The following is a 14,072-nucleotide window of genomic DNA, read 5'->3' on the forward strand; positions in this document are numbered from 1 at the left end:
TGGTTTGTAACATTATCTTGGCTGCTGCTTAAAAACACAGTTTCTGGGTCTTCCTCAATCTACTGAGACACAGAGTCTTGGGTGTTGGGGCCTCACCACCCCCAGGGGATTTTTACATGCTCCCTAGAGTCTGGCTGCTCCTGCTAAAGATAATATAGTGTTAGGCAAGATTTCTCAACTGAGTGGCAGTATAGGAAAATTTAAGTTTTGGAAAAATAACACCATGATATAGATGACATGTTTGAATGACAGAATCACTAGAGCAAAGGAGATCAGTTATGAAGCTAGTGCAGGAGTCCAGATAAGATAGTAGCAGTCAGGGGGACTTCCCTGGTCGCACAGTGGTTAAGACTCCATACTTCCAATGCAGGGGGCCCGGGTTCGATCCCTGGTCAGGGAACTAGATCCCACATGCATACTGCAACTAAGAGTTCGCATGCCACAACTAAGGAGCCCACAAGCCACAACTAAGACCTGTCGCAAATAAATGAATGAATGAATGAAACACAGCATGAAATTAAAAAAAGATAGTGGCAGTGGGAATTAAGACCTCCTTGTGAAGGTCACTGGTGATCTTTGTGTTGTAGAACACAGTGATCTGTTCCCCAGTTTTTACTCATGTATCAGCATTTGACACAGTGGATCACTCCCTCCTTTTTGAAATAATTCATTTGGCTTTCAGACACCTTCTGTATTGGTTCTCCACCTGCCTTTCTTTGTCTTTCTGCTTTACAAGTTCTTCCTCACTTCCCCAGTGTTTAAACATCAGAATACCCCAGCCTCAATATCTGAACCTCTTCTCACCACTTACATCCACTTTTAGGTGATCTCACCCAGTGGAATGACTTTAAAATACTGACAGTTCCAAAACTGTGACTTCACCCCAGGTCTCTCTTCTGAACCCCAAAGACTTCTGGCCATCTTTAGTAGGATGCCTTATAGGCATCTGAAGTGAACACGCCCAAAACAGAACTTCCTGCTTCATCCCACTCTCCCCTCAAAACATCCTCTTCCTCCAAGCACCTGGCAGTCTCATCCTGCAGGTGCTCAGGCCAGAGCTGGTTGTGAGTTCTCACAGCGCACAACCAATCCAGCAACAAATCCTCCCTTCAAAACTTCATCCCCACATGGCACAGGGATATCGGCTCGGTGCTTTGTGACAGCCTGGAGGGGTGGGATAGGGAGGGTGGGAGGGAGGGAGACGCAACAGGGAAGACATATGGGGACATAGGTATATGTATAGCTGATTCACTTTGTTATAAAGCAGAAACTAACACACCATTGTAAAGCAGTTATACTCCAATAAAGATGTTAAAAAAAAAAAAAACTTCATCCAGCGTCTGCCGTTTCCTACTGTGACCATATGGTCTCCCGACTGGTCCCCCCCCTTCACCCCATACTTGCTCCCTCGAGTCTCGTTTTCTGCCCCGAGTTCACACCGATCCTCTAAGACCGCACTGTCCAGTGTAGCCATTAGCCGCATGAGCACTTGAAATGTGACTTGTGGAATGGAAGAACTGAATTTTGGTTTCAGTGAATTTAAATAGCCACACCAGATTAGCGCCTACCGTATGGACAGTGCAGATGTGGGACATTGCTGTCATCACAGAAAGTGAAGGTAAATCATGTTACTGCTTTACCGGGACCCCTCTCCTGGCTCCCTCTCTCACTGAGAATACAAAGCCAGCTCTTCACTGTGGTCTTTGGGGCTCTTGGTGACCTCCCTGCCCCCCACACTTGCCGCTCTCCTGTTCGTCCAGACCTCTCCAGCCAGCTGGCCCCAGTACACGGAACATACTCCCAGAATGCTCTTCTCCCAGATTGGCACATGGCTCCGTCTTTATTTCCTTCAGAGCTCTGCTTCAGTCCCACCTTATAGGGAGGCTGTCCCAGGCTGTGTATAGTACACCACCACCACCGTTACTCACCCCCACCCCACCCCCAGGAGGGTAATAAGCTTCACAGCGGCAGGATCTGTGGCTGCTCTGTGGGTTGCTGCATCCTGAACATTGACAACTGTGCAGGGCATGTATTTTAAGTTCAGTAAGTATATGTCAAGTCACAGGAGGATGCATTTCAGAATGATCTAGAAAGTGGAATTGTTAGGAAAGCACAGTGAACTTAGTCTGAGAGACTTAGGGTCTCCAAATCTCTTTATGACCAAAGTATCTGCTCTACTTGGAAAGGAAAAGTACTTGCGTTCTCCTACATTTTTGAAATGTGTTTATTTAGCAAAACATGGTTAACATAAAAATTCTTTCTTTTGAAAAAATTTATTTATTTATTTTTATTTGGCTGTGCCGGGTCTTTAGTTGCAGCATGCGGGATCTTTGTTGCATATGTGAGCTTTTAGTTGCGGCATGCATGCAGGATCTATCTCCCCCACCAGGGATTGAACCCAGACCCCCTGCACTGGGAGCACGGAGTCTTAATCGCTGGACCACCAGGGAAGTCCCAGAAAAAAATTCTTCCCAAAACTACCCTCCCATCCCACTGGACGCAACGACAAGAATTATTTTTACGTAATCCCCTATCCAGACTTTGTTCGTATACAGGCATGCTTTTCACATAACTGCATTCATGGTCACAGCAGCCTGCTATTTTCATTAACATTGGGTCATAACATTTTCTGGTTACTAATATAGTTTTCAAGTTGATCATTCTTAATGAACAAAGCAAAATGTTCCATCAGGTAGACTTGATTTGATTTCCCTTTCCCAATTATTGGATATTGTTTCTAATTTTTCACTGTCATAAGTAACGCTGTAGAGAAATCCTTTATACATAGATCTTTGCCCACATTATTTCTAAATTTAGTTGCCCAGAATGAAATTTCTGGGTCAAAGCACATGAACATTTAAAATTCTTTTTTTTTCTTTTTTAAATACATTCCCCAGACCTTCTTTTATTTTATTTTTATAAATTTATTTATTTATTTATTGGCTGCGTTGGGTTTTTGTTGCTGCGCGTGGACTTTCTCTAGTTGCGGTGAGCGGGGACTACTCTTTGTTGCCATGCATGGGCTTCTCATTGCGGTGGCTTCTCTTGTTGCGGAGCACGGGCTCTAGGCACGCAGGCTTCAGTAGTTGTGGCACACAGGCTCAGTAGTTGTGGCACACAGGATCATTAGTTGTGGCTCGCGGGCTCTAGAGCGCAGGCTCAGTAGTTGTGGTGCACAGGCTTAGTTGCTCCGCGGCATGTGGGATCTTCCTGGACGAGGGCTCAAATCTGTGTGCCCTGCATTGGCAGGTGATTCTTAACCACTGCACCACCAGGGAAATCCCTGAACATTTAAAATTCTTAACGAGTGACTTCCCTGGTGGTACAGTGGTTGAGAATCAGCCTGCCAATGCAGGGGACACGAGTTCGAGTACTGGTCCGGGAAGATCCCACATGCCGCGGAGCAACTAAGCCCGTGTGCCACCACTACTGAGCCCATGTGCCTAGAGCTCGTGCTCCGCCACAAGAGAAGCCACTGCATTGAGAAGCTCATGAACCTCAATGAAGAGTAGCCCCCACTCGCCGCAACTAGAAAAAGCCCGTGCACAGCAATGAAGACCCAATGCAGCCCAAAATAAACAAATAAATTTATAAAATTCTTGATGAATATTACCAAATTTTACATCCATTTTAACCACTTTTTAGGGACAGTCAGTAATGTAAACATAGGAAGAAGATATTGAAACTCATCTTTAAGATTTGTTACAAATGTTCCATACCATGGTTTTTTTCTACCTTGCCTTTTTCTTCCTGTTACTCAAATGTTCAGAAAGTAACATATTCTAGAAGTGTTTGTCTTGCTTTTATTTTTATTTATTTTTTAATAAAGAGACTTTTTTTTTTTTTTACTTTGATTTATTTTTGGCTGCATTGGGTCTTCATTGCTGCTCACAGGCTTTCTCTAGTTGCGGCGAGCAGGGGCTTCTCTTCGTTGTGGTGTGCGGGCTTCTCATTGCAGTGGCTTCTCCTGTTGTGGAGCACGGGCTCTAGGCGCACAGGCTTCAGTAGTTGTGGTGCACAGGCTTAGTTGCTGTGCAGCATGTGGATCTTCCCGGACCAGGGATCAAACCCATGTCCCCTGCATTGGCAGGAGGATTCTTATCCACTGCGCCACCAGGGAAGTCTGTCTTGCTTTTAAATTGCTGTCATTTTGCACTTGTAACGCTTCATTAAATGCCATATTCACTCCCAACTAGAGCTTCACTTTCTCCAGCCCAGCTGGAGATTGAAAGGATTTTAAGCCAGAATAATTAATTCCCTGCCATGGGAATGTGCAAGCCTGCACTTTAATTACTCTGCAACCCAGGTATGAATAGTCATTTGCCAGGAGCCCAGTGAAGCATCTGTCTGGTCCTTTGTATTCACTGGAGGAGGACAGTACATGTGAATCTGAAGAAGGGAGAAGTTGAGGGCTTCCCTGGTGGTGCAGTGGTTGGGAGTCTGCCTGTTGATGCAGGGGACATGGGTTCGAGCCCTGATCTGGGAGGGTCCCACGTGCTGCGGAGCAACTGGGCCCGTGAGCCACAACTACTGAACCTGCGCGTCTGGAGCCTGTGCTCCGCAACGAGAGAGGCCAAGATAGTGAGAGGCCTGCGCACCGCGATGAAGAGTGGCCCCCACTTGCCACAACTGGAGAAAGCCCTCGCACAGAAACGAAGACCCAACACAGCCAAATAAATAAATAAATAAACAAGCCAATAAAAAAAATTTTTTTTGAAATAAATTTTAAAAAAAAGAAGAGAGAAGTTGAGCAGTGCTAGATAGGAAGTCCTCAAAGTACAACCTTGATAGTCTTTATAACTGTCAATTTATAGAACATATGAGATGCTGACATTTAAATTAAAGAATAAAAATACGTTGTGTTAGCATTTCTTTAAGGTCTTTCTGTATCTGTCTATCTGTAAATAATATGTTTCATGTTCCCTTTTTTGAACTTTATGTAATGAAATCATACAGTATGTAGCCTTCTCTGACTTTTTTACTTGATAATGCTTGTAAGATTTTCCCATGTTGATTTAGGCAGTTGTGGTTCATACTGTATTCTACTCTATGAATATACTATCCTTCACTTACCTTTTCTACCCTACTATCGATAGACATTTGGGTTGTTTCCAGATTTTTGCTATTATGAGCAGTGCTGCTGTGAATATTCCTCTATTTGTCTCCTAGGGTGAATTTCTCTAGGGTACTGCTGGGTCATGGGCATGTTTTACTTTGAATGGTGGTTTCTTTAGCTAGGTTTGAGTAGTAGGAATAGTAAGGAAGGTGGTGGGATCATGGGCTCGTGGCAAGGGGTAACATACATTCTCAAGACTGAAGAGAAACGGTAATCAGGAGACGAGCTGATTTGTCCAGTAGGTCTTTTAAAACCGAAAGAGGGGGCTTCCCTGGTGGCACAGTGGTTAAGAATCCGCCTGCCAATGCAGGGGACACAGGTTCAAGCCCTGGCTGGGGAAGATCCCACATGCCGTGGAGCAACTAAGCCTGTGCGCCACAACTACTGAGCCTGAGCTCTAGAGCCCACAAGCCACAACTACTGAACCCACGTGCCACAACTACTGAAGCCTCCTGTGCCCCTAGAGCCCATGCTCTGCAACAAGAGAAGCCATGACAATGAGAAGCCCGCACACCGCAACGAAGAGTAGCCCCCGCCCGCCGCAACTAGAGAAAGCCCACGCACAGCGACAAAGACCCAACACAGTCAAAAATAAATAAATAAATAAATTTATTTTTAAAAACTGAAAGAGGGCTTCCCTGGTGGCACAGTGGTTAAGAATCCGCCTGCCAATGCAGGGGACTCGGGTTCGAGCCCTGGTCCGGGAACATCCCACATGCCGCGGAACAACTAAGCCCATGCGCCACAACTACTGAGCCTGCGCTCTAGAGCCCACGAGCCACAACTACTGAAGCCTGTGAGCCACAACTCCTGAAGCCCGCACGCCTAGAGCCCGTACTCCTCAACAAGAGAAGCCACTGCAATGAGAAGCCACGCACAGCAACGAAGACCCAATGCAGCCAAAAATAAATAAATAAATAAGTTAAATTAAAAAAAAATAAAACTGAAAGAAGGGAGGAGAAATGACAGTTCAGACAATGGCTCTTTATTTTGGAGGCCAGTAGGTTGGGAAAGAAAATAAGCAAAGGAGATTTCCCATGAATCATAGATGAAAGCTTTGGAAAGGAAGTCAGAAACACGCTGATCAGTACAGACAGCCTGGAGCGGCACTGTCCAGTAGAAATGTAACACAAGCCACATAATGGGATTTAAAGTTTTTAGTAGCCCCATTTAAAAGATAAAAAGAAACTGGTAAAGTTAATTTAATAATATATATTCTTTAAACCAATATATCTAAATTATTATCATTTCAACCTTTACTCCATGTTTTTAAATTATATTAAAATTTTTACTTTCCTTTTTTTAATACCAAGTCTTTGAAATCTGGTGTGTATTTTACACTTAAAACACATCTCGGGACTTCCCTGGCAGTCCAGTGGTTGGGACTCCACGCTTCCACTGCAGGAGGGCATGGGTTCGATCCCTGGCTGGGGAACTAAGATCCTGCATGCCACGTGCTGCGGCCAAAAAAAAAAAAAAACAACCCACATCTCCACTTAGGTTAGCCATGTTTCAGCTGCTCAGTAGCCACATGAGGCTAGTAGTTAACATACCAAATGGCACAGGCCTGCAAACAGAGTTACTGTATTCGTTTCTTTTCTAGAAACTGCCACAGCAAATGACCACAAACTGGGTAGCTTAAAACAACAGACATTTATTCTCTTACAAGTTCTGGAGGCTAGACATCTGATAGCAAGGTGTCATCAGGGTTGGTTCCTACTGCAGGCTCCAGAGGAGAGTCTGCTCCGTGCCTCTCTCCTAGTTTCTGGGGCTGCTGGCAGGGCTTGGTGTTCCTTGACATGTAAATGCGTCACTCCCATCGCCACCTCCATATTCACGTGGCATTCTTCCCTGTGTGTCTCTGGACTTTCTCTTCATCTAAGGACACGAGTCATTGGATTAGGGCCCACTGTAATCCATTATGTCCTCATCTGAAACTTGATTATGTCTACAAAGATCCTACTTTTGAATAAGGTCACATTTCTGAGATCACAGTTGGGCATGAATTTGGGGGGTGGGGGACACAGTTCAACCTGGTATAGTTGCTAAACCAAATGAATTTAAGATTCACACTGTGAAGGTAAGAAATACGATTTCATGAGTCACTGAGGTATGGTCTAAGACTCTGGTTTAGAATATGGTGTGATAGCGTAGGATACATCTCCACTCGTAGCCTCCTTCCCTGTCCCCGACCGCTCCCACCCCCCACCAAACAAAAAAAAGAAAAAAACCTTTTAATACAGTGAGGTTAGAACCATTATATCAGAGACAATAAGTTAAGCCACACTGGTGACCATTTGGGTGAACTCAAAGGAGAGATGAAGAAGAATTATTATTTGAGATGAGTTGTGGAAGGTGTGTCCCTCATGCTGGCCATAAAACTCGTGCAGCGGTAAAGTGCACAGTAATGGTGTGCCTGCTTTGAGGTCCTGTCTGCTAGGGGTCTGTTAAAATAGAAAATCAAATAAGGTGGGTTTTTGTTTTGTTTCATTTTTTTAAGTCAGTTTATCTTTTTTTTTTTAATTAAAGTATAGTTGATTTAGAATGTTGTGTTAGTTTCAGGTGTACAGCAAAGTGGTTCGGTTATATATATCTATATATCTGTTCTTTTTCAGATTCTTTTCCATTATAGGTTATTACAAGATATTGAATATAGTTCCCCATGCTATAAAGTAGGTCCTTGTTGTTTATCTGTTTTTTATATAGTAGCGTCAAACAAGTTTTTTAATTGGTTGGCAACACTCAGCATCTCGTAGAGAGTAGAGAGGAAGCAGCTGGGAAAACTATTACTTTAAATCAAAATACTTTCCAAAATGAGAGAATTGATAGTTTAAATGCAAGTGCCTGAGATCTTGGAAGAAAATGAGTTGGTGAGCCAAGTATAGGAAACTTGAACTTAGATGTTTTTAGACTAGAAAGTGTCAAAGAAAAGATAGGCAGATATTCTTGAGAATGTAGCAGAGACGGTGACTCAAAAGTATTAGGAAGCTGAAGAATTTAACTTTGACTGTGATGCTAAAGAAAGGTAACATGGTAAGACCCCAAGGCCTTCTGATGAAAGCTTTCTGATGACTCACGTTTTATAGGGTCATTTTTAAAAGATGGAAAGTAAGGGTATGCAAGCAAGGGTGAATGTGTGAGAGTCATGCTGGGAGATTAAAACACAAAATAAGTTGAGGCTTGTAGAAAGTGTCTTAGAGGTTGGTTTGGTGCAATGTGGTGACTGGGAAAGGAATCATAGCTTTGGACTCTTCATATAATGCTGACTGATTAAGTGGAAAGAAAATTTTTACTGCTTTTGTCTTCTCTGTTAAGAATAAGGGTGTTCAACCGAAAGGGTTTAAGATGCATTAAATCCTACAGCAGAGAAAGAATTTGTGGAAAGAATTGCAGAGCCCTGACTGTGATCTTTGAAGAACGCTTGGGGTCTTCAAGGAGGAGGGTTTAATAATGACAACCCCTCTTTCCTGCCCAAATCCTGAATTTTTAAGACAAAAAGAGGAAGGCTTCCAGGGGCCTAAACGTCCCCTTTACTACCGAGAAAGCTGATACTGGAGAATGTGAGCTTCCTAATACTGAATTCCAAACTTACCCCCTAGTAACTGGAATAGGGCAGTCCTCCCTGTGGGCTTGCTGCCAGGATGTAAGGGAAAGAAGCCCAGAGTGTTATGATAAAGGTGGATGCCCCTCTGTGTGGAGCCTCAGGTCAGCAGTGGGAAAGAAGCACCCCTCCCCTACAATGAAGTAAGGAGAATGGGGGAATTTTTTTTTTTTTTCTAATTTTGAAAGAACAAGGAAAGTGGCTTAAAGACTGATGAACTTGGTGCCAATTCCAAGCAAGATTCTAGAAAAGATTATCAAAAACATGGTTTCTGAGCACCTGTACTAGGAATCGAGAATCGTAGTTTGCTAACATATTTGAACTTAACTCGTTTTCTTCACTGATTGGTAAAAAAATTTTGGATTATAGGAACGATAAAGTTGTTGTATCTCTATTTTGACAAGTCATTAGACAAGCTGTCTAAAACAGTTGTGTTGATTAGAAATGAATGACTATTCCTGGACTTAGACCAGTTTCAGGTTGGAAGGATATTTTTAGTGGCACGTGACTAAATTTATCTTCAGCTCTGTCAAGTTCAACATTCCTGTCAGTCACCAGATGGGGAAACTCAAACTGGGAATAAGTGAAATAATAGGTAGAAAATAACTTGGTGGGGTGACTGTTAGTAAGTTAAAATATGAGAGGTTCATTCATCTAATAGGTGTTTATCGACCATCTGCTATGTGCCATGCATATAAAGATAAATGTAAAGTCCTAAGGATCAAAACATAAATTAATAAAATTTTTAAACCCAGCTGCTTAAAAATTACATGGGAGAGTAAAACGCCCCATGTAATTTTAATCTGATGCCCCATCTACAATTTTAATATTGTAGATTTTAATTGACAGTAGGCTTAATGTGTGAGTTAGGAGTTATGATATGATCATCAGAGAAGTTGAGATTGTAGGAACTGTTAAAAGCATGGCTTTTAGAAGAATAGTTAGTGATGGCCAGGTCTACCCAGTATTAGACAACGTTGGGAAATGGCTTTTCTGTCCTGGGCTCTGCGTTGAGAAATTGAATGAGATACAGGTGAGAGAACTGATCATATGTAGCCTGGAGATGAGATGCAGGGGAGCTGTAATCATTGTCTGGACATCTGAAGAACCATGCTGTGAAATAATATGAACATGTACGGAGTGCATTTCTAAGCATTTGACACGGACTAACTCGTAAAATCCTCAAACAACCGTTTTGGAGATAAGGAAAGTGAGGCTTAGAAAGGTTTAGTAAGTCACTTGCTCTGAGTCCTATACCTTAGAAAACGCAGGTCCACATGGTCTGCCTCTAGAACTAGGCTTCTGACCACAATGCTATTTACCACTCATGGAAGAGGGAGTAAGTTTGTTCTCCATGGCACTCACTGATTCAGTGGGTTCCGTGGATGTTTTTATAGCACATTTCCAGTAATAACTTCTCAGACAAAAGTTGTATTATCATTAATTTTTTTCTTGATATTTTCTAGATTGTAAAATTCATAATTTTTCGTGTAGAAAAATTTGGAAGTCTAAAAAGAGAATTAAAAAGCTCCTGTAATTTCACCAAAGACAACCATTGTTAACACTTTGGTGTATTTCTCCCAATCGTTCAATATTTTTCATAAATATTTTTCAAGGAAAAAATTGGCAGTGCTTGCTTTAGCTCTAATAAGATTCATTTCACGGAAAAATAAAAATTTTATTTTGATAAATTCTGAAAGTTCCTTCTTTTGGCTAGGTTTCTGCCTCAATGCTCAAGCAGTTTCCCAACAGTGGCCTGAATCCAGGTCTTTTCAATGTGGGGCCCCAGTTATCTCCTCAACAAATTGCCATGCTGAGCCAGCTTCCACAGATTCCCCAGTTTCAGTTGGTAAGTAGCAGATTTCCCTCCTATAGCTAAAAAGGTTACTTGCTTTTTTTTCTTTTTTTTTTCTCTTTAGCTTTTATTTGCTTCATTTCATGCAAACTGTTGAGTGTGCTTAAGGGTTGATATATCAGCTCAACTGCAGGTAAATGTGACCCGTAGACTGGGAACTCGGTGGTGCTTCCTTCACGGGCACTTGATTCATTCACAGTTTTCCCAGTAAGTCTGTCTTAAGGAAACTTGCGTCCTCTCTTTCTCCCCTGCTTTGTAGGCGTGTCAGCTGCTCCTGCAGCAGCAGCAACAGCAGCAGTTGTTACAGAACCAGAGGAAGCTTTCTCAAGCCGTGCGCCAGCAGCAGGAGCAGCAGGTACGTGGCACTGGAAGGGTCCCCCTGGTGCTCCACGGGAGGAATGCGTCTCTGCTTAACCTCTTCGATGGCAAACATGACTCAAATGCCGCCTTTCCCCGTGAGGTTCAGGGTGTTGGCTTCTCACGTGTCCGTTTTCCCTTGCGCCTGCTCGCCTCCAGCTGGCTCGAATGGTGAGCGCCCTGCAGCAGCAGCAGCAGCAGCAGAGGCAGCCCAGCATGAAACATTCGCCGTCTCATCCCGTTGGGCCCAAGCCGCATCTGGACAACATGGTCCCCAACGCTCTAAATGTGGGGCTCCCAGACCTTCAAACCAAAGGGCCAATACCTGGATATGGTTCTGGTAAGCTGTGAAGTAATGAAAACTGCCTGTTGAAAAATACCTGCCAGTCATGTTCTCAGCCTGGGGGTTGGACCTACATTACGCTGTTTTCACAACAGTTGTGCAGGGTAGGTGAATATTTGTATCCCTCTCTTTCAGGTGAGATATCTGAGTTATTGATATCCTAGAGTCTCAGTGGTTTCTTGAAGCTCACCACACAGTAAATAACAGAGACAGGCCTCCACCTTCTCTGGGTCCAAAGCAGTCTTTTATTACTTGTGAGTGGCAATCAGCTCTCCTACCACCAGGAATTTTTTCGAGCCAGTTAAATGTTTGTACCTGCTGTGACTGCTACACACGTCTGAGGTTATAATCTAATAAATTACGTACAAGTTGAGGCGTTTAGCTCTCTGGATAAAATTACCTTCTCTTGAAAAAATGGGGAACTGATATTAAAATTATAAGGCAAACTGATAAAATTCTTCTGATATTAGTATCTCATCTGACTTAAATAGAATTAGCACAAGTAAAGTTATACCTTTGACATTCATCAAGAATTTGTTGGCAGGCAAATCGTAGCTCTTTCAGAACTGGGGAACATGTTGTAAGCAGAGTCCAATCAGTGAGGCAGCAGTGATTTAAAAATAAAATTTAAAAGGTACCACACCCCACAGCGTTTTTCTTCTCAGACTGACAACATTTAGATTTTCTTTCAGTAAAGACCATACTGTTCTCTGCAAACTCAAAAACAAGAGTTTGGGGAGACTTGAAATCCATACTCCCAGGTGACAAAGTGACCCTGGACAAATGGCCCTGCTCTCTGTGCTCTGTGAGGTGCCCACTGCCCCCTGGGGAGGCCACATCCAGAGAAGAGCAGAGAGTTCAAGGACTCCTTGATCCTGGATAGTTGTAAGGGAATTAATTTACAGATCCTCAAGTTCTACCAACTGTACTTAAAAATGATTGCCTGAGAACTGACTTTTAAACTCAAAATAAACTTTCTTCCATATGACATAAAAGAAGGGCAGATTTTCCACCATCCCATATCCTATTAGAGCATGCTTCTCTGAGGTTCCAGGCAAGGAGGAAGCCTCCCTTGATGACCAATGATGGTGCCATTACCCCTGGGTTTCCAGTCTTCACCTTCTGAATCGTGTCTTCTGTTACAGATGAAGCTTGACATAAGAGCCTGGGTGTGTTGGTGTGTGTTCAGTTGTTCTGAATTTAGACACTGTACATGATAGTGAAGTGGGGCAACTGTGCTTCTTTTATATCCACTTTAGTCAAAGGGTGCGTAGTTCTTGAAAAGGAATCCAGTCGTATAAAGCAAAGAGAGCATCTGGAGGCCACAAGTGGCTTTTCCACTTGTTTTAACAACACAGATCTTTTCAGGCCTTCTCAGTACTCGTCCTGAGGGTATGTCTTAGTTGAAAAGAAAAGCACCTTTGAGCGGCTTGAGCAGTATAGTTTAGTGAGACTGACTCTTTGAAACAGACATTTTCACAGCGAACCAGGTAAAGCCTGTGGATAAACTTTTATGTGATTTCCTTTAGACTGGGTATGCACTGGTCAATTAGTTGTTAAAAACCTAAAATCATGATGTATTTATTTCAATGACAGTCTTTATAACATCTTTACTATCTGCTGCCCCCTATTAAAAAGTAAAATTATGTGTTGGCTACAAACCTGTTAATTTTTAGCAGTGTATACCTCTCTTATTTATTAAATATATAGAAAAATTTTATCATGATGTCTTATTAGATTAATCGTGTTGTTTGTGATTGTTATACTTAACTATTCCTAATGACTAAAGGATCAGAGTTCAGTATATATACATATGTACATTTACTGAAGAAATTTCATGGGTGGTTTTTTTTTAAAATCATATTCCTGTTTCATAAGTAACTTAAAGAGTTAGTTCTGCATTATAATCAAAATTAAGTAAGGAGGAAGAACATATTGACTTATTTATATCTGCTCACTTATTAAACAATGGATAAATTAATTTTATTAGGTCTTTATATTAATTGTGATCTGACCACTTATAATCTGCCTTACAAGATGCATTTTGCAGTTTATTTCACAGTTACAATTCTCCTTAATTCATATTACCACATTTCTTGGAATTGAAAAATTGGGACTGAAAACAAGTCTGATTTGGCTGACTATTTTGAATAAATTGAATCTATAGCTGTAAGATTTTGATGAAAATATAGTTAAAGCATTTACACAGGTTAAAATTTTTTCAAAAAAGATTATATGGCAAAGCTGTAATAAAATGAATGAATATACATGAGTATAAATGGTGCTGAGTATAGCAAACTAAAAAAAAAAAAATACCTGTAGGTTAAAGACTAGCAAGAATAATTAAGTTTCTTAATAAATATTGATAAAGCCTCTACTGGTATATTTTCTCAGAATTAAAAAGTTGAATGACTTTCATGACTGCTTAACGGGTTACCCTTTGCTATTTTTGTTTCTGTTTTTTTTTAATATTTATTTTTTTGTCTGCTTTGGGTGTTCATTGTGGAGCACGGGCTTCCCTCTAGTTGCAGCGTGGAGGCTTCTCTCTAGTTGTGGCATGAGGGTTTTCTCTTCTCTAGTTGTGGCGCGTGGGCTCCAGGGCTCGTGAGCTCTGTAGTTTGCAGCATGCAGGCTCTCTAGTTGAGGTGCGCGAGCTCAGTAGTTGTGGCACGCAGGCTTAGTTGCCCCGCGGCATGTGGGATCTTAGTTCCCTAACCAGGGATCAAATCCGCATCCCCTGCATTGGAAGGCGGATTCTTTACCACTGGACCACCAGGGAAATCCCCCTAGCTGATTGTTT

At 42.2% G+C, this 14,072-nt stretch overlaps 1 protein-coding gene across 4 annotated transcripts in view; it reads left to right on the top strand.

Moving 5' to 3' along the window:
* Positions 1-14,072, top strand: part of TNRC6B (trinucleotide repeat containing adaptor 6B) — a 250,895-nt gene that overhangs the window by 217,348 nt on the left and 19,475 nt on the right. For all 4 annotated transcript variants that reach the window (XM_082849698.1, XM_082849695.1, XM_082849697.1 and 1 more), the window contains 3 exons: positions 10,435-10,566; positions 10,832-10,927; positions 11,089-11,269. In XM_082849698.1, coding sequence (XP_082705824.1) covers positions 10,435-10,566; positions 10,832-10,927; positions 11,089-11,269 — 409 coding nt within the window. The remainder of the gene's footprint in view (positions 1-10,434; positions 10,567-10,831; positions 10,928-11,088; positions 11,270-14,072) is intronic.

This window comes from Leucopleurus acutus (assembly GCF_964270905.1).
Source record: "Leucopleurus acutus genome assembly, chromosome: 11".
NCBI classification, from domain to species: Eukaryota; Metazoa; Chordata; class Mammalia; order Artiodactyla; family Delphinidae; genus Leucopleurus; species Leucopleurus acutus.